The 17,460-nt window shown below is 42.7% G+C and overlaps 1 protein-coding gene and 1 pseudogene across 2 annotated transcripts; both read left to right on the top strand.

Moving 5' to 3' along the window:
• The window catches only part of LOC131192838 (zinc finger protein 420-like), a 265,780-nt pseudogene extending 250,264 nt beyond the window's left edge, over positions 1 to 15,516 (top strand).
• Positions 1,979 to 11,366, top strand: LOC131192804 (zinc finger and SCAN domain-containing protein 30-like). 2 transcript variants are annotated; one of them, XM_058172339.1, is made up of 6 exons: positions 1,979 to 4,063; positions 5,139 to 5,265; positions 5,347 to 5,453; positions 6,749 to 6,831; positions 10,562 to 10,688; positions 11,227 to 11,355. In XM_058172339.1, the coding sequence occupies exons 1-5, from the start codon at positions 3,647 to 3,649 to the stop codon at positions 10,686 to 10,688; spliced, it is 861 nt and encodes a 286-aa protein (XP_058028322.1). In that variant the 5' UTR covers positions 1,979 to 3,646; the 3' UTR covers positions 11,227 to 11,355. The 2 variants fall into 2 exon arrangements, with proteins under 2 accessions (XP_058028322.1, XP_058028320.1); XM_058172337.1 differs by having other exon boundaries at positions 1,980 to 4,063; positions 11,230 to 11,366.
• Positions 15,517 to 17,460: the final 1,944 nt, after the last annotated feature.

Here is a 17,460-nt window from a genome sequence, read left to right on the forward strand (position 1 = left end):
TTGTTTAGCAGAGTGATGGCCTTCAGGAAAAAAATGTTCTTGTGTCTAGTTGTTCTGGTGTGCAGTGCTCTATAGCATCGTTTTGAGGGTAGGAGTTGAAACAGTTTATGTCCAGGATGCGAGGGGTCTGTAAATATTTTCACGACCTCTTCTTGATTCGTGCAGTATACAGGTCCTCAATGGAAGGCAGGTTGGTAGCAATTATCCTCTGAAGTCTGTGTTTTCTTGTTGGGTTGCAGAATAGAATAGAACAGAGGAGAGAAGAGAAGAGAAGAGAGAAGAGAGAGAGGAGAGAGAATAGAATAGAATAGAATAGAATAGAACAGAACAGAACAGAACAGAATAGAATAGAATAGAATAGAATAGAGGAGAGAGGAGAGGAGAGGAGAGGAAAGAAGAGAAGAGAGGAGAGGAGAGGAGAGAATAGAATAGAATAGAATAGAATAGAATAGAATAGAATAGAATAGAATAGAATAGAATAGAATAGAATAGAATAGAGGAGAGGAGAGGAGAGGAGAGGAGAGGAGAGGAGAGAATAGAATAGAACAGAGGAGAGGGGAGAGGAGAGGAGAGGAGAGAGGAGAGAAGAGAAGAGAAGAGAAGAGAGGAGAGAATAGAATAGAATAGAATAGAATTCTTTATTGGCCAAGTGTGATTGGACACACAAGGAGTTTGTCTTGGTGCATAGGCTCTCAGTGTACATAAAAGAAAAGAGAAAAGAGAGCGAGGTGGCTGGATGGAGTCACTGAAGCAGTCGGCGGGAGGTTAACTGGACTCCAGAGCAGGGGTCTCCAACCTTGGCAACTTTAAGCCTGGTGGACTTCAACTCCCAAAACCTGGGGGGGAAAAAAATTCTGGGAGTTGAAGTCCTCCAGGCTAAAAGTTGCCAAGGTCGGAGACCCCTACTCCAGAGGATAGTAGAGGAAAGAAAGGCCTGGAGGAACGTTGTCCATGGGGTCACGATGCGTCGGACACGACTTCGCAAGTAACAGCAACTACTGCTTCAGTGACTCCTTCCAGCTCTATTCTATTCTAATTCTGTGATCATGATTTTTCACTTATTCCTTTATGTACACTGAGAGCTTAGGCACCGGAGACAAATCCCTTGTGTTTCATTTATTTATTTATTTTGTCACAACAATATATGTAGGTATCATACAAAAAGATTATATAGTAAATAAACACATATATGAGTAAATATAAGGAGGTATAAGCATATATATATATAGGAAGAAGAAAAGAAAAACAATAGGACAGGAACGGTAGGCACGTTTGTGCGCTTATGCACGCCCCTTATGGTCCTCTTAGGAATGGGGTGAGGTCAATAGTAGAAAGTTTTTGGATAAAACTTTTAGGATTATGGGAGGAGACCACAGAGTCAGGTAAAGTATTCCAAGCACTGATGATTCTGTTACAGAAGTCATATTTTCTGCAATCTAGATTAAAGCGGTTGACATTAAGTTTAAATCTATTGGTTGCTCTAGTATTATTGCAATTAAAGCTGAAGTAGTCTTTAACAGGAAGGACATTACAATAGATGATTCTGTGAGTTAAGCTTAGGTCTTGTCGAAGGCGACGGAGTTCCACGTTTTCTAAGCCTAGGATTTCGAGTCTGGTGGGATAGGGTATTTTATTGTTTTCAGAGGAATGTAAAATATTTTACATTTATAAATGTAAAATAAATTTAATAAATTTTACATTTATATTTTACAAATATTTTATATTCTTCTTGTAAAATATTTCTGGACACATTCAATTGTATTGATGTCAGAGATGTGTCTCCAATCATACTTGGAAATGAAGAATTCTGCTCTGTTCTATTGAGCAGGGTTGGCCTCCATGGACTTTAAGGCAGGGGTCTCCAAGCTTGGTCCCTTTAAGACTTGTGGACTTCAACTCCCAGAGTTCCTCAGCCGGCTGAGGAACTCTGGGAGTTGAAGTCCACAAGTCTTAAAAGGACCAAGCTTGGAGACCCCTGCTTTAAGGTACCCCTCGCGACCTCGCCGTTAGAAGCCCGGGCGATGCCCGCAAACGCCACCAGTGGGCGCTCACCGCCAGCTGGCTGGCTCGCTCGCTGCCCCACTGCGCATGCTCCGCCACGATTACCTGCCTTGGGTGGACCGGTGGAGAGCTGCGCTGCGTGGATTGGTGGGGCTCTGGCTGGAAGGGATCCCGCGATCCCGGAGCGACCCCCTTCCACCCGGAGATAGAGCCTGCCCGGCCGGTTCCCGCAGGCGAGGAAAGTCCGTCTTGGCTGGCGGAGAGAGATGGAGGGACGCCGGAGGGTTGGCTGGACTGAGGATCGGGAGGCTTGCAGAGTAGGGGAGACACCCCCCCCCCAAAAAAATCCTGCTCCTGGCTTTGCATGCAAGGGAGCATCCGACATTGGGGAGGGGAGGGGTGGCATGGGAGAGAAAGAGTGGAAGGTGGGTTGGGGGGGTGTGTGGAACCTCACATTGGGCATCAACCAGGTTTTGCTTCGCAAGGTTCTTTGCAAAAAAGAAAAGAACCCAGGAATTCCTGCCTGGGATTCCCGTGCCTTCTGCAAAGGGTCCTTAGGTAGCTATTCTGGGGTTGGGTGGGGGGAACATTGGAGAGCTCTGATTCTGCGCCTCGGAATTGATTTCTGGGGGCCCCCTCCCAGCAATATTTTTCTTGCCGTCAATGGAGCTCGGTTGCACTTCTGCAGAAGACCCTCCCCCCAAATATAATATATTTGCAAATATAAATATAAATGCAAATATAAATGCAAATTAAAAAAAAAATGAGGGTTAGTCTCCAAGAGGCGGAGGGGTGGAGGCTGATTTTGGGCCCTCCCCTTTCCAAAAATGTCACTTGGCCCTCATTTGGATTCGAGCCGGGGTCTGCAAACTTGGCTCTTTTAAGACACTTGTGGACTTCAATTCCCAGAGTTGAAGTCCGTAAGTCTTAAAAGAGCCAGGTTTGCAGAGCCCTGTTCTGGACTTGCCTCCTTGGGAGGCAACAGCCCATTGCGATCAACCGCTTTGCAAGAAATCTGGGCTGTCCTTGAAGCCTTGCTGGCTGGGGGATTGTGGGAGTTGAAGTCCACAAGTCTTAAAAGAGCCAAGTTTGCAGGCCCCTGGATTAGACAGTCACCGTTTTCTGAAGGGGACCAGTCGGTCATCCCTGAAGTTCCCATTAAAGAAGACTATTGGTAGCTCCCGGGTTGATTTTTTTTTTAATTTGAATTTTTTTTAAAGTTTGAATTTATATCCCGCCCTTCTCCGAAGACTCAGGGCGGCTTACATTGTGTTAGGCAATAGTCTTCATCCATTTGTATATTATATACAAAGTCAACTTTTATTGCCCCCAACAATCTGGGTCCTCATTTTACCTACCTTAGAAAGGATGGAAGGCTGAGTCAACTTTGGGCCTGGTGGGACTTGAACTTGCAGTAATTGCAAGCAGCTGCTGTTAATAACAGACTGCTTTAGTCAGTTGAGCCACCAGAGGCCCATTTCCTTTCTTTTCCTCCTCAGATGTAAAAGCTGGAGGCCACTTGAGAACTGAATGGCTTGAAAATCTACTCCTGTGTGACCTCTTCGGACCGCAGGACTGAAAAGACATCCGGAGGCCCAGGAGATCCACAGGGCCCTTCTGGATCCCTGTCAGAGAAGAGGCCAAAATGGATGCCATCCACCCAGTATGGAAAGGAGTGGGGAAAGACCCTGTTGCTGCTCAGCCCGGGAGCTTTGGGGAGGTCTGGGCAGGACCTGGGCAGAAGATCCTGGAGGAAGCCCTCAGTTCTGAGAGCCAGCATTGGCGCTTCAGGAATAGCCTCTTTCAAGAGGCCGAAGGACCACGAGAGCTTTGCAGCCGCCTTCACCGCCTTTGCTGGGGATGGTTGCAGCCAGAGAAGCACAGCAAGGCTCAGATGTTGGACCGGGTGATCTTGGAGCAGTTTCTGGCTGTCCTGCCCAGGGAGATGCAGCGCTGGGTGCGGGAGTGCCGAGCGGAGACCACTTGCCAGGCGGTGGCCCTGGCCGAAGGTTTCCTGCTGAGCCAAGCGGAAGAGGAGGAGGAGGAACTGGGAAGGTGCCAGGTGAGAGATGCTCCTCTTGGGAAATAGATTTTAATCTGCTTGAATTCTAAATTGTCTGTTTAAGGGAGTTAGCTGTAAACAATACAATACAACACAACACAACACAACCAAATACAGTACAATACAATGCCAAATACAACCAGATATTTAGAGAACATAATTAAGGAAATAGTTCTTGTCTTCTTGCAGAGGACACATTTGGAGCAATTCTTCCACTATCCTCTTTTTTTTTTTTTGTCACAACAGTATATACAATCATCAACATAAAAATAACTCATCATGAGAGAAAAAGTATATATAAGTAAAAGTATAAGTAAAAGTATGCATATAATATTATAATGAAGAGAACAATAGGACAGGAACGGTAGGCACTTTTGTGCTCTTATGCACGCCCCTTATAGTCCTCTTAGGAATGGGGTGAGGTCAGTAGTAGACAGTTTTTGGTTGAAGATTTTGGGGTTTTGAGTAGAGACTATAGAGTCAGGTAGTGAGTTCCAAGCGTTAACAACTCTGTTACAAAAGTCATATTTTCTGCAATCAAGTCTGAAGCGGTTGACATTAAGTTTGAATCTATTGTTTGCTCTTGTATTGTTGCGATTGAAGCTGAAGTAGTCTTTTACAGGAAGGATATTACAATGTGTGTTAAACACAGATCATGTCGGAGTCGGCGGAGTTGTAAGTTTTCTAAACCCAGAATTTCAAGCCTGGTGGTATAAGGTATTTTGTTGATTTTGGAGGAGCAAAGAACTCTTCTAGTAAAATATTTCTGGACGTGTTCTATTGTATTTATGTCAGAGATGTGGTATGGGTTCCAGACGGATGAGCTGTATTCAAGAATAGGTCTGGCAAATGTTTTGTATGCTCTGGTTAGTAGTGTAGAGTTTTTGGAAAAGAAGCTACGTAAAATTAAGTTTACAACTCTTAGAGCTTTTTTTGCTTTGTAGTTGCAGTAGGCTTTGGCACTCTTTTATCCTTAATGATGGACACTGAGGTCATGCAACATTGTGGGCACAAAATGAAAATCCAGATCTTCTTTATCTCCTGCCCTCTTAATTCTTCTTCGCAAATATTTCAGGTTCTAAGGTCCTTCCTGGAGGTGGGGGCTAATTATCCTGAAGAAAAGGTGGATCCCACAAACCCTACTCGGAAGCCGTGTTTCAGAGGGATCTCCAAGGAGAAACAACGTCAAGATGTCCTACTAGGTAAGGCAACATTCTACATGTTTGGAGGTTTTTCAGAGAGCTTCAAGCTGTTCTTAATTCTCTGTGTCTTCTCATGTCTAGTTGTTGGACTTATTATCATGATGGCAAACCTATGGCATGGGTGCCACAGGTGGCATGTGGAGCCATATCGGTGGGCACATGAGCTCAGCTCTGGGGTGCACCCGGAGGTAGGGAAATAGTCTGTTTCCTGCCTCTGGAGGGCCTGAGGGGGTGGGGAATGCCCATTTTTTGCTCTCCCCAGGCTCCTAGAGAAGTTCTGGAGCCTGGGGAGAGCAAAAATCAGGCCTACTGGGCCCACTGTGCCATCGCGTGCCAGAAGCAGAGGGAGCGCTGGGGAGATTGCACACGCATGCATGGGGGATGGGTCATATAGAATTATGAGTGTGGGCACGCGTGTGTGTGACACCCCCCCGCTCCCCCACTTTTGGCAGGCGATGGCAAAAGGTTAGCTACCACTGATTTATTAGAAGATGACCCACCAAAAAAGATTTAACTCTCCCTCTTCAAGCTAGAACAGGGGTCTCCAACCTTAGTAACTTGAAGGCTTGTGGACTTCAATTCCCAGAGTTCCTCAGCCAACTCTGGAAGTTGAAGTCCACAAGCCTTAAAGTTACTAAGGTTTGAGACCCCTGAGCTAGGGGGCTTCAGTTTCACAAACGAAACTCCTCCATTCAGCTGATAGACTACCTTCCCATAATTCCTCCTTTGCAGAAGACCGACTCGTCTGGGGATCGCCCTGCATTGCATTCTGGATCCTCCCATCCTGAGATATTTTTCTTTGTTCTCACCGATGGGGATTGGAGCAATCAGTCTTTGGCCTTTCTTGATAGATTTTTTTTAAAATTTGCATTTATATCCCGCCCTTCTCTGAAGACTCAGGGCGGCTTACACTATGTCAAGCAATAGTCTTCATCCATTTGTATATTACATACAAAGTCTACATATTGCCCCCAACAATCTGGGTCCTCATTTTACCTACCTTATAAAGGATGGAAGGCTGAGTCAACCTTGGGCCTGGTGGGACTTGAACCTGCAATAATTGCAAGCAGCTGCTGTTAATAACAGACTATCTTAGCAGTCTGAGCCACCAGAGGCCCTTCATTTTGAGTGAATTCTGTTGCAGATCCTTTCTGGATCATCTCCAACACCATCTGTCCCTTGCAGGCATGTTCCTGGGGTGCCAGAATTTTCAGTGGGATGATTGCCAGACTGGGATACCAGAACAATATGGTTTCAGGGTGCAGGTCGAATTGTGGTTTGTTCTCCAATGTGTATTGGAGCTGTGGGCTTCTTTGATTTTTGACTCTCAATATGGAGCCTTTGAAAGGCCACTGAGGCAAAGCATAGGAGTGAGAGGTAGAGGTTACCTCTGTGGGACAAGAGGACATACTAAGTCATGCCTTCAAGCTCAAAAAATGGGAGTTAATCCCTTTCCTGTTTTTATCCCATCTGTCCTTCCCAGGGAACAAAATGGAGTCACCGTTGTTCATTGGTTCCTCTCTTTCTACTGGTGGAGCTAAAAGAGCAGCTGAACATCCAACTCAGGTAGGAAGGAAAAGATCTGGGGCTAATATTGGGGAGCACTTGGAGACTGCTTTGGGGGTCATCTGAAGTCTCAACATATGATACTGTTTTTCCTGAGCAACATGGGATGGGGGAATTAGGATTCAAATTAGACATCAGTCACACTTGGTCTGTCTCTCTAGACCAGGGGTCTCCAACCTTGGCAACTTTAAGCCTGATGACCTTAAAGGCCATCCAGGCCAACCCTGCTCAATAGAACAGAGCAGAATTCTTCATTTCCAAGTATGATTGGAGACACAAGGGATTTGTCTCCGGTGCCTAAGCTCTCAGTGTACATACAAGCAATAAGTGAAAAGATCACAGAATTAGAATAGAATAGAGCTGGAAGGAGTCACTGAAGCAGTAGTTGCTGTTACTTGCGAAGTCGTGTCCGACCCATCGCAACCCCATGGACAACGTTCCTCCAGGCCTTCCTTTCCTCTACTATCCTTTGGAGCAGGGGTCTCCGACCTTGGCAACTTTAAGCCTGGAGGACTTTAACTCCCAGAATTCCCCAGCCAGCTTTGCTCTAGACTGTTTTGGAAACATGTTGAATTATTTAGTGGTAATATGTAGTTGGACTTAAAAAATGATAGTTCACACTTTAAAACAAGCAAAGGATAGTTCCATCCTTGATCATTTTGTGAAGGCCGATAAGGAGGTTGTCAACAGTGGAATAAAAGAGCTACACTGTTATTCCTTCTTTTCAAAATTTAATAGGTTTTTTTCCCCCTGGGCTTTTTTTTTTTTTTTAGAATAGAATAGAATTTTTTTATTGGCCAAGTGTGATTGGACACACAAGGAATTTTTCTTGATGCATATGCTCTCAGTGTACATAAAACAAAAGATACCTTAATCAAGGTACAACATTTACAACACAAATGATGGTCAATATATCAATATAAATCATAAGGATTACCAGCAACAAGTTACAGTCATAAGTGGAAAGAGATGGGTGATGGGAACGATGAGAAGATTAATAGTAGTACAGATTTAGTAAATAGTTTGACAGTGTTGAGGGAATTATCTGTTTAGCAGAGTGATGGCCTTCGATAAAAAACTGTTCTTGTGTCTAGTTGTTCTGGTGTGCAGTGCTCTATAGCATCGTTTTGGGGGTAGGAGTTGTAACAGTTTATGTCCAGGATGTGAGGGATCTGTAAATATTTTCACGGCCCTCTTCTTGATTCGTGCCGTATACAGGTCCTCAATGGAAGGCAGGTTGGTAGCCATTGTTTTTTCTGCAGTTCTAATTGTCCTCTGAAGTATGTGTCTTTCTTGTTTGGGTTGCAGAACCAAACTAGACAGTTACAGAGGTGCAAATGACAGACTCAATAATTCCTCTGTAGAACTGAATCAGCAGCTCCTTGGGCAGTTTGAGCTTACTGAGTTGGCGCAGAAAGAACATTCTTTGTTGTCCTTTTTTGATGATGTTTTTGATGTTAGCTGTCCATTTTAGATCTTGCGATATGATAGAACCTAGAAATTGAAAGGTTTCTACTGTTGATACTGTGTTGTCTAGTATTGTGAGAGGTGGAAGTATGGAAGGGTTTCTCCTAAAGTCTACCACCATTTCTACGGTTTTCAGTGTGTTCAGTTCCAGATTGTTTCGGTCGCATCACAAGCTAGTCGTTCGATCTCTCGTCTATATGCGGATTCGTCATTGTCTCGAATGAGACCAAATCACTGTTGTGTCATCTGCAAATTTCAGCAGCTTAACAGATGGATCATTGGAGATGCAGTCATTGGTATTTAGAGAGAAGTGGGGAGAGCACACAGCCTTGGGGGGCCCCTGTGCTAATTGTACAGGTATTTGATGTGATCTTGCTTAGCTTCACCTGCTGCTTCCTGTTTGTTAGGAAGCTTGTCATCCACTTACAAGTCTGTTCCGGTACCTGTAGCTGGTTTAGCTTAGTTAGAAGAGTGTCTGGAATGATAGTATTGAATGCTGAACTAAAGTCTACAAAGAGGACCCTTGCATAGGTCTTTGGAGACTCAAGATGTTGTAGGATGTAGTGCAGAGCCATATTAACAGCATCATCTGTTGATCTATTTGCTTGGTATGCAAATTGCAAGGGGTCTAACAGCGGATCTGTGATGGTTTTCAAGTAGGAAAGCACTAGCCTTTCAAAGGTTTTCATGACTACAGATGTTAAAGCAACTGGTCTGTAGTCATTCAGTTCCTTGATGGTGGGCTTCTTCGGCATTGGGATGATACTAGAGCATTTGAAGCAAGAAGGAACATAGCACATCTCTAGTGATTTATTGAAGATTCAAGTGAAGATGGGGACCAATTGGTCAGCACAGACTTTTAAGCAAGAAGGAGTTATCTTGTCTGGGCCTGGAGCTTTCCTGGCTTTTGTCTGTGAAATAGGTCCTGCACTTCCTTTTCTGTGATCACCAGGGGTTGTTAACCCAATGGGATGGGGTCAGTTGTAGGAGGCTTGGCTGTTGTTGGTGTGTCTGAGATGGGGGTTGTGGAGATAGGTGGCTGTAGTTTCCTTTCAAACCTGCAGTAAAACTCATTCAGGTCATCTGCCAGTTGTTGATTACCTTCAGCCTGGGAAGGAGGTAGCCGGTGATATTTTTAAGAGTTTTCCACATGTTTTCCGGTTCATTTGCTGAAAACTGATTCTTTAGCTTTTCAGAGTAGCTTCTTTTTGCTGCTCTGATCTCCCTTGTTAGTGCATTTCTGGCCTGATTGTACAGCATTTTATCACCTTTTCTGTAGGCTTCCTCTTTTAAGGAGATCCCCCAAATTGAATGAAGAACAAAGACACCCCTGACTCCAATTTGTCTTTTAAAACCTTTATCAGTGCCGATTTGGGATGCTTTACAGAAGTCACTTGAAATTGGTCTCTTCCCAGCTTTTTGTTTAGGAAAGAGTCAAAGGGGTTAGGTGACCTCTTTATGGGTTGTTTATGTTGTGGATTTTTAATGTAAGTTACAACTTACACCTTTTAGTGTAAGTTACTTACACACAGATGAAAAGGATGAATTGTACAGTAGGGGCCAAAATTATGGAAACCTTTTGGGAAAAGTTTATTTTTGAGGTTTGATGGCTAATAACACTACTTTTATTTTTTTGGAGTTTCAAGATAATCATATTCCACTGCTGGAATGGCCTGGGAATAGCCCAGACCTTCACCCAATTGAACATCTATGGAGCTGACTAAAGAAACTTGTTAGTCAGAAGTGACCCAGCAATAAAACCCAATTAATAGAAGCAAACCTTCAATCTTGGTTGCACATGATAACAGCTGCAAAACTAAAAGACTTGGTTCACTCCATGGGAAGACGTTGTAAGGCCATAATTCATGCTAAAGATTATCCAACTAAGTATTAACTGACGTGACAATTTTTGTATATCTTGTTTTTTCTATGTGTTTTAATTTTCTTCTTTATGTTGTAACTGCTATTCTAATAGCAAATCCTACATAAAAGATATTGCATTACATTCTTGATTAAATTATCTTTCCATTGATATATAATTTTATGGTGGTGTTAGCTAGTTTTAGAAAATATACTTTTCTCAAAAGGTTTCCATAATTTTGGCCACTATTCTATAACATTTCCAACACCCCCCTTCCCTGAGAGATCAGGGATTGGGGTTATCACATCTTGAGCCCAGCCAGGGAAATGTTCAAATAAGCATAACACTGTGATTAAAGGAAATTCTTCCTGAGTCTGCTCACAGGGATTCTTCCTTCTTTAGGGTCCTTTGTCCTTTTGGGAGGTGGTCATCAATTTCAACAGTGAAGAGTGGTTGCTGCTTGATCCCAGCCAGAAAGCCTTGCATGAAGAAGTCATGTTGGAAACGTCTAGGATCGTGGCCTCTTTAGGTAAGGGTTCCTTTGGAAGAAAACTTAAGTAAGAGCAAGGAGTCATTAGACAGCTTATTTACACCTTGGGAGATCTGTATAAATGTTTTTTTTCTTATTTCACGTGTCCTTATCACCATATTTTCTCCTACAATTATTTCAAGATTTACGATAACTTTTATTGTCATATTTTACTGTGAGCACTTTGGCCCACATTAAAAATGAAATTTTGTTGCCAGCTTTCAAGAGCAAGTATATATCTACCCCTACACACATACATAATACACATGTACACATGCTATATACATACATATATACCTGCACCCATTATATATATAATGATAATGATATCCTTCCCCCCTCCATCTATCTATCTATCTATCTATCTATCTATCTATCTATCTATCTATCTATCTATCATCTATCTATCACTGTCCATTTTGAAAACATAGTGGAAAGAGGAAACTTGAGAGTTCACAAGGTATTTTGCAATGATATGTATATTCTGTCATCGAACATCTGACATTTCTGATTTCCTTTCTCCCCTCCCCTCCCCCAGCAGTTGATGAACAGAAGAATGAGAATTGCCAAGAGCCAAATCTGGTGCCATTGCAAATAATAAAAATTGAAATCCCAGAAGAAACATCCGCAGATAAGTGGGCAATGAGGAAACAGGAAAAAAACCAAACTTACAATGGCAATGAAACATTCACTCTTCGGCATGCAGACATGGATCATTTTCTGACCCAGGTCATTTTCAAGGAAAGCAATACGCGCAACACTCTAGGGAGTGAGGAAATGTTCAAAGGAAAATCCATGATTAGTAATGACTATGAAATTAAAAAGAGAGAGAGCAATAGTAGCAACGTTATTCCCCATAAAATGATCCATATGAAGGAGAATCCCTATAAATGTGAGGACGGGAGAAACAGTTCCAGTTTGATTAGTTCCCTTACTTATAAAAAGACCCATATGGGAGAAAAACCCTATAAATGCCTGGAGTGTGGAAAGAGCTTCAGCAGCAGCAGTTATCTGACCATCCATAAAAGAATCCACACAGGAGAAAAACCTTATAAATGCACAGACTGTGGAAAAAGCTTCAGTATGAAAAGTTCCCTTACTTCTCATAAAAGGATTCACACGGGGGAGAAACCTTATCAATGTCTGGAGTGTGGGAAAAGCTTTGGGAACAGAGATCATCTGACCTCTCATCAAAGGACCCATACAGGGGAAAAGCCTTATAAATGCACAGACTGTGGAAAAACGTTTAATTGGCATGGCCACCTGACTTCTCACAAAAGGATTCACACAGGAGAGAAACCATATAAATGCCTGCAGTGTGGGAAAAGCTTCAGTATGAACAGTTCTCTTACTTCTCATAAAAGGATCCACACTGGAGAGAAACCCTATCAATGCTTAGAGTGCGGAAAAAGCTTCAGTATGAACAGTTCCCTTACTTCTCATACAAGGGTTCATACTGGAGAGAAACCCTTTCAATGCCTGGAGTGTGGACGAAGCTTTAGTATGAAAAGTTCCCTTACTTCTCATCAAAGAATTCACACGGGAGAAAAACCCTATAAATGTGTAGACTGTGGGAAAAGCTTTAGTATGAAAAGTTCCCTTACTTCTCATCAAAGGGTCCATACAGGAGAGAAACCCTATCAGTGCTTAGAGTGTGGGAAGAGGTTCAGCCACAGCAGTCAGCTTACTTCCCATAAAAGGGTCCACACAGGAGAAAAACCCTTTATATGCACAGTGTGTGGAAAGAGTTTCAGCAACAGCAATCACTTGACCTCCCATAAAAGAATGCACACCGGGGAAAAACCCTATAAATGTACGGATTGTGGAAAAAGCTTCAGTATGAACAGTTCCCTTACCTCTCATAAAAGGATCCACTCAGGAGAGAAACCCTATAAGTGTGTTGAGTGTGGAAAAAGCTTCAGTATGAATAGTTCTCTTAGATACCATAAAAGGATCCATATGGGAGAAAAACCCTATAAATGCACAGAATGTGGGAAGAGCTTCATCCGAAGCAGTGATCTTGCTTCCCACAAAAGGATCCATACAGGAGAGAAACCCTTTAAGTGTACTGAATGTGGAAAGAGCTTCAGTATAAACAGTTCTTTTAATTATCATAAAAGGCTCCATACGGGAGAAAAACCCTATCAGTGCCTGGAATGTGGGAAGAGCTTCAGCAAGAGCAGTGTTCTTGCTTACCATAAAAGGATTCATTCAGGGGAAAAACCTTATAAATGTATGGACTGTGGCAAGACCTTCAATTGGTATGGCCACCTGACTTCTCATAGAAGGATTCACACAGGAGAGAAACCCTACAGATGCCTGGAATGTGGAAAGAGCTTTAGTCATCGTGATTCCCTTACTTCCCATAAGAGGATCCACACAGGAGAGAAACCATATAAATGTATGGAATGTGGGAAGAGTTTCAGTCACAACAGTCACCTGACTTGTCATAAGAGGATCCATTCAGGGTTGAAGCCCTATATGTGCAATGAATGTGGAAAAAGTTTTGTTACGAGAGGTTCTCTTACTAAACACATTAGTATCCACACAGGGGAGAAACTATATCATTGCACAGAGTGTGGTAAGTACTTCCGATTGAAAAGTCATCTAAATTCCCATAAAAGAGTACATACAGGAGAAAAATAGTAGAAATGTGTTGGAAGCGGAATAGGGTTTTGTGAAAACAGGATTCTTACTTCTTATGAAAAAAGCCAGTGGGGAAATCATGCATAGTGTATGGAAAAACCTTCATACGACGAAATCAAGTTAATTCCCATAAAAGGACTGATTCAAGGATCTTGTGGAAGACACCTGAAGTAAGCTGTCTTTTTTTTTTTTTTTGGCGAATCACCTGCCATTGGAGAAATTGAATAAAAGTATGGATTTTGGAAAGAACTTCCAGGATAGATTTCTTAAATGTAAATGTTGTACCTTGATGAACGTATCTTTTCTTTTATGTACACTGAGAGCATATGCACCAAGACAAATTCCTTGTGTGTCCAATCACACTTGGCCAATAAAAATTCTATTCTATTAATACCATTTTACCACAGTCAGAGTTGGAAGAGATCTTCTATCCCTGCTCAAGCAGGAAAGCCAATACTGTTTCAGACAAATGGCTGTTCAATGTTTCTTTAAAAACTTCCAATGTTGGAGCACCCACAACTTCTGAAGGCAAGTTGTCAGGAAATTTTGTAGTTTTAAGGTTGGTTTTCTTGTTGATTAGTTTCCATCCATTGCTTCTTGTCCTGACTTCAGGTGCTCTGGAGGATGGGTTGCCCCTGGACTAGACTTCCAAGGTCCCTTCCCAGCCTATTATTTTATCCTCTGTTCTTTGTGGCAGATATTGGAACACTGCTATCATGTCACCGTAGTCCTTCATTTCATTAAACAAGACATCTCCTGCGACTGTCCTTCATATGTTTTAGCCTTAGTCATCTTTGTTGTTAGTCTCTTCACTCTTTCCAGAGCCTCCACATCTTTTTTATATTGTGACCAAAACTGGATGCAATAATCCAAGCGGTCTTTATAATGTAAATTGTCACATTTGTTATGTCAAACCTGTCTGGTCAAGCTGTCTTATCTAGGCAAGAAGCAACATCTGAAGTAAGTCTGATAAGGCTCCACGCTTTGTGGAGAGTTGATGTAATTGTGTTCACACTACTGGCCTTCTTTAAAAATGTAGCAAGCTGTTGATTCTTTTTTCATATGTGTGCATAGGTTTCGTTTAGAAGTGATTTTTTTCCTGAATATTTGTATGTACATGCCTGCTTAGACTTGTATTTGTCCAGTGCAAATGTGCATTAACCCAGCTGAAAGGAGAAACATAACTGGTGAGTTTATCACAGCTGATGCCTCTTTACTTTAAAAATGGTTTTATTGATCTAACATTGTACCATATGAGCAATGTCTTTTTTTAAAAGGAGGGATTTAAATTGCTTAATTTAAATTATTCAGTTATTCACTTCTCCACCTAAATAACCAGAACCTTATTTTCTATTGGGTCAACGTTTTAAAATATCACTTTAGTGCCAATTTTGTGATATCAAGGTGAATAGAAAGATCAATCTAATTTGAAATGTTAAGGGGCCATGGCATTGCAAGTTAGGAACAACTCCTTTTTCTAGTATGATTGTGTCTTTGTGCTTTTTATCTTAGCATAGCTTTTTAAATAACATCTTAGTATATACTTATTATTAACTGTATTGGTTTGCGAGGTTAATATAATAAATTATTGGGAACAATAATTGTTGTGAAATGTAAATGTTTCCTACTTAATATGCAATGAAGAAGAAAATTAAATGAAGAAATCAGATGAATACGCAGGAGATTTTCATGGGGGACGAAAAGTGTGATAAAATGTTAGAAAGTGGAAGGTAGAATGATTTCAGATCTGATTCAGTTTCACACAGCCGAGAATGATGCACATACATATCCATGGAACATGAGGAAAGCATTCTTCACGCAGGATCCACCTATAAAGGCAGCAACAAAGTGGTGCAACTAGAGCCTATTTTAATGTGGGAAGACCATTAGGCTCCTTGTACATATATAGAATTTGAGCAGAACTTCCCAATTACATATTTTTACATCTGTGGAGATAATCCATTCATCATTGAATGTGCTTCAGCCAACTTTCTCTTCTTCCTTTGCCCCGGAGGATTCAAAGGGGGACCAGAAAATTTCAGCCTTTTGCCTCTTTCTACAACTTGGAAGGTATTTTTGGTCTTTAAGTCAGAGCAACGTTTGAGTCAGAGCAACTCTAGGCACATCTTTTTATCTGCGCAGGACTGGACTAGAATTTTAAATTTTAAATTTGGTTTTAATGGGGTTTTTACTATTCTATTGGGGTTTTAATATTCGGCCGTATTTAATAAGTTTTTTAATTGGGGTTTTAACTTGTATTTATGTATATTTTTTACTTGGCTGTAAACCGCCCTGAGTCCCTTGGGAGATAGGGCGGTATACAAATATGATTAAATAAATAAATAAATAAATAAATAAATAAATAAATAAATAAATAAATAAATAGGCAGCGTCTACATTCCCTTTCCTATTTAATACCATTAAATAATGTATTGATTGAATAAGTCCAATATATCCCTTATTCTCCAGCGAGTGATTCCACTCTTTCTTTCCCTTTGCAAATGAAGTCCTGAAAGAAACACCATCATTATTCTGAAGGATCTTTGGGGGCGAGTGGAGGCCGAGGGCTTGAAAGGGGATCCAGTGTGGGGATCTGGAGATCATCCGATTTATTCGCCTCAGTGACGGTGATTTCAAAGGGTCCCTTGGGGGGCTCCCATCAAAGAAGCCGGAAAGGGGCTCCTGAGGGATTTGCAGATCCCTCGCATCCTGGACATAAACTGTTTCAACTCCTACCCTCAAAACGACGCTATAGAGCACTGCACACCAGAACAACTAGACACAAGAACAGTTTTTCCCCCGAAGGCCATCACTCTGCTAAACAAATAATTCCCTCAACACTGTCAGACTATTTACTGAATCTGCACTACTATTAATCGTTTCATAGTTCCCATCACCAATCTCTTTCCACTTATGACTGTATGACTATCACTTGTTGCTGGCAATCCTTATGATTTACATTGATATATTGATCATCATTTGTGTTGTAAATGTTGTACCTTGATGAACGTATCTTTTCTTTTATGTACACTGAGAGCATCTGCACCAAGACAAATTCCTTGTGTGTCCAATCACACTTGGCCAATAAATTCTATTCTATTTTATGTACACTGAGAGCATCTGCACCAAGACAAATTCCTTGTGTGTCCAATCACACTTGGCCAATAAATTCTATTCTATTTTATGTACACTGAGAGCATCTGCACCAAGACAAATTCCTTGTGTGTCCAATCACACTTGGCCAATAAAAAATTCTATTTCTATTTCTGAGGGGGACACTGGGGGCGGAGGGAGAAAAGGGGACCAGAAGGAGGCCCCGTTCGGTCTCTGACCCACAGAAAAATCATTCCGAGGACACCAAAGACCCCAAAATGGCGGCGCTTTCCTCAGAGACGCATCCGCCAGTCTGTCTCAGTTCTTCCCGCCAGAATAGGCTCCTCCCACTCCACTCAGATCCGCTTTTCCCGCTTCTCCGTCTGAGGGAAATGCACGGGGAGGGGCGTGGCCAAGGGGAAAGGGGAGGAGTCGCGCAAGCTCCCGGCTCCCTCGCCCTGCAGCCTTTCCCCCAACGTCTCCCCTGGGGGGGAGGGGTCCCAGTCACCTTCTTCCCCCCGCGCCCCCCCCACGCATCAATCGTCCCTCCCACTCCCCCACCCTTGACAAGGGAAAGTCACTTTTACTTCCTGGGAAACCTTTCACTTTTCCCGTGTCTGTTTTCCTTTTAAGCTTCCGCGGTGCGAGTCTCTCTTTCCATCTCTCCAAAGCTGCCCCCACAGCCGCGATTTCACCCCAGGTGCCAGCAGAGGGCGCTCTCCTGGCTGCCGGCTGACTAGCCCACTGCGCATGCTCTACTCCGTCTGCCTGGTCGGGTCTTTCCGGCTGAGAGTTGCTCCCTGGGAATCTGCGCCTGGCAAGAGGGGATCCTGCGATGCAGATCCTTCCCAGGGGAGGGAAGGAGATTCTGTGGCTTGGAGGGAGCGGGAAACCCGCCCCATAACTGCTCTTGGCTGTGCATGGGGAGAGATCCAAGAATGGGGCTGGGGGGAGGAGAGAAGGAAGCCTAAAGGGATCCCCTGCTCACGTCTCCATTTAGATTCAGATTCCGAGGCTGGAAGGATCTTTGGAG

This window comes from Ahaetulla prasina, chromosome 2 (genome assembly GCF_028640845.1).
Source record: "Ahaetulla prasina isolate Xishuangbanna chromosome 2, ASM2864084v1, whole genome shotgun sequence".
Taxonomy (NCBI): domain Eukaryota; kingdom Metazoa; phylum Chordata; class Lepidosauria; order Squamata; family Colubridae; genus Ahaetulla; species Ahaetulla prasina.

What these genes read in the sequence shown, in the direction of transcription:
- LOC131192804 (XM_058172339.1), top strand. Translation starts at nt 3,647, where the DNA reads ATGGATGCCATCCACCCAGTATGGAAAGGAGTGGGGAAAGACCCTGTT. An exon ending in AGGAACTGGGAAGGTGCCAG is followed by an intron (nt 4,064 to 5,138) that starts GTGAGAGATGCT and finishes CAAATATTTCAG; the next exon opens with GTTCTAAGGTCCTTCCTGGA. An exon ending in GCTCTGGGGTGCACCCGGAG is followed by an intron (nt 5,454 to 6,748) that starts GTAGGGAAATAG and finishes TGTCCTTCCCAG; the next exon opens with GGAACAAAATGGAGTCACCG.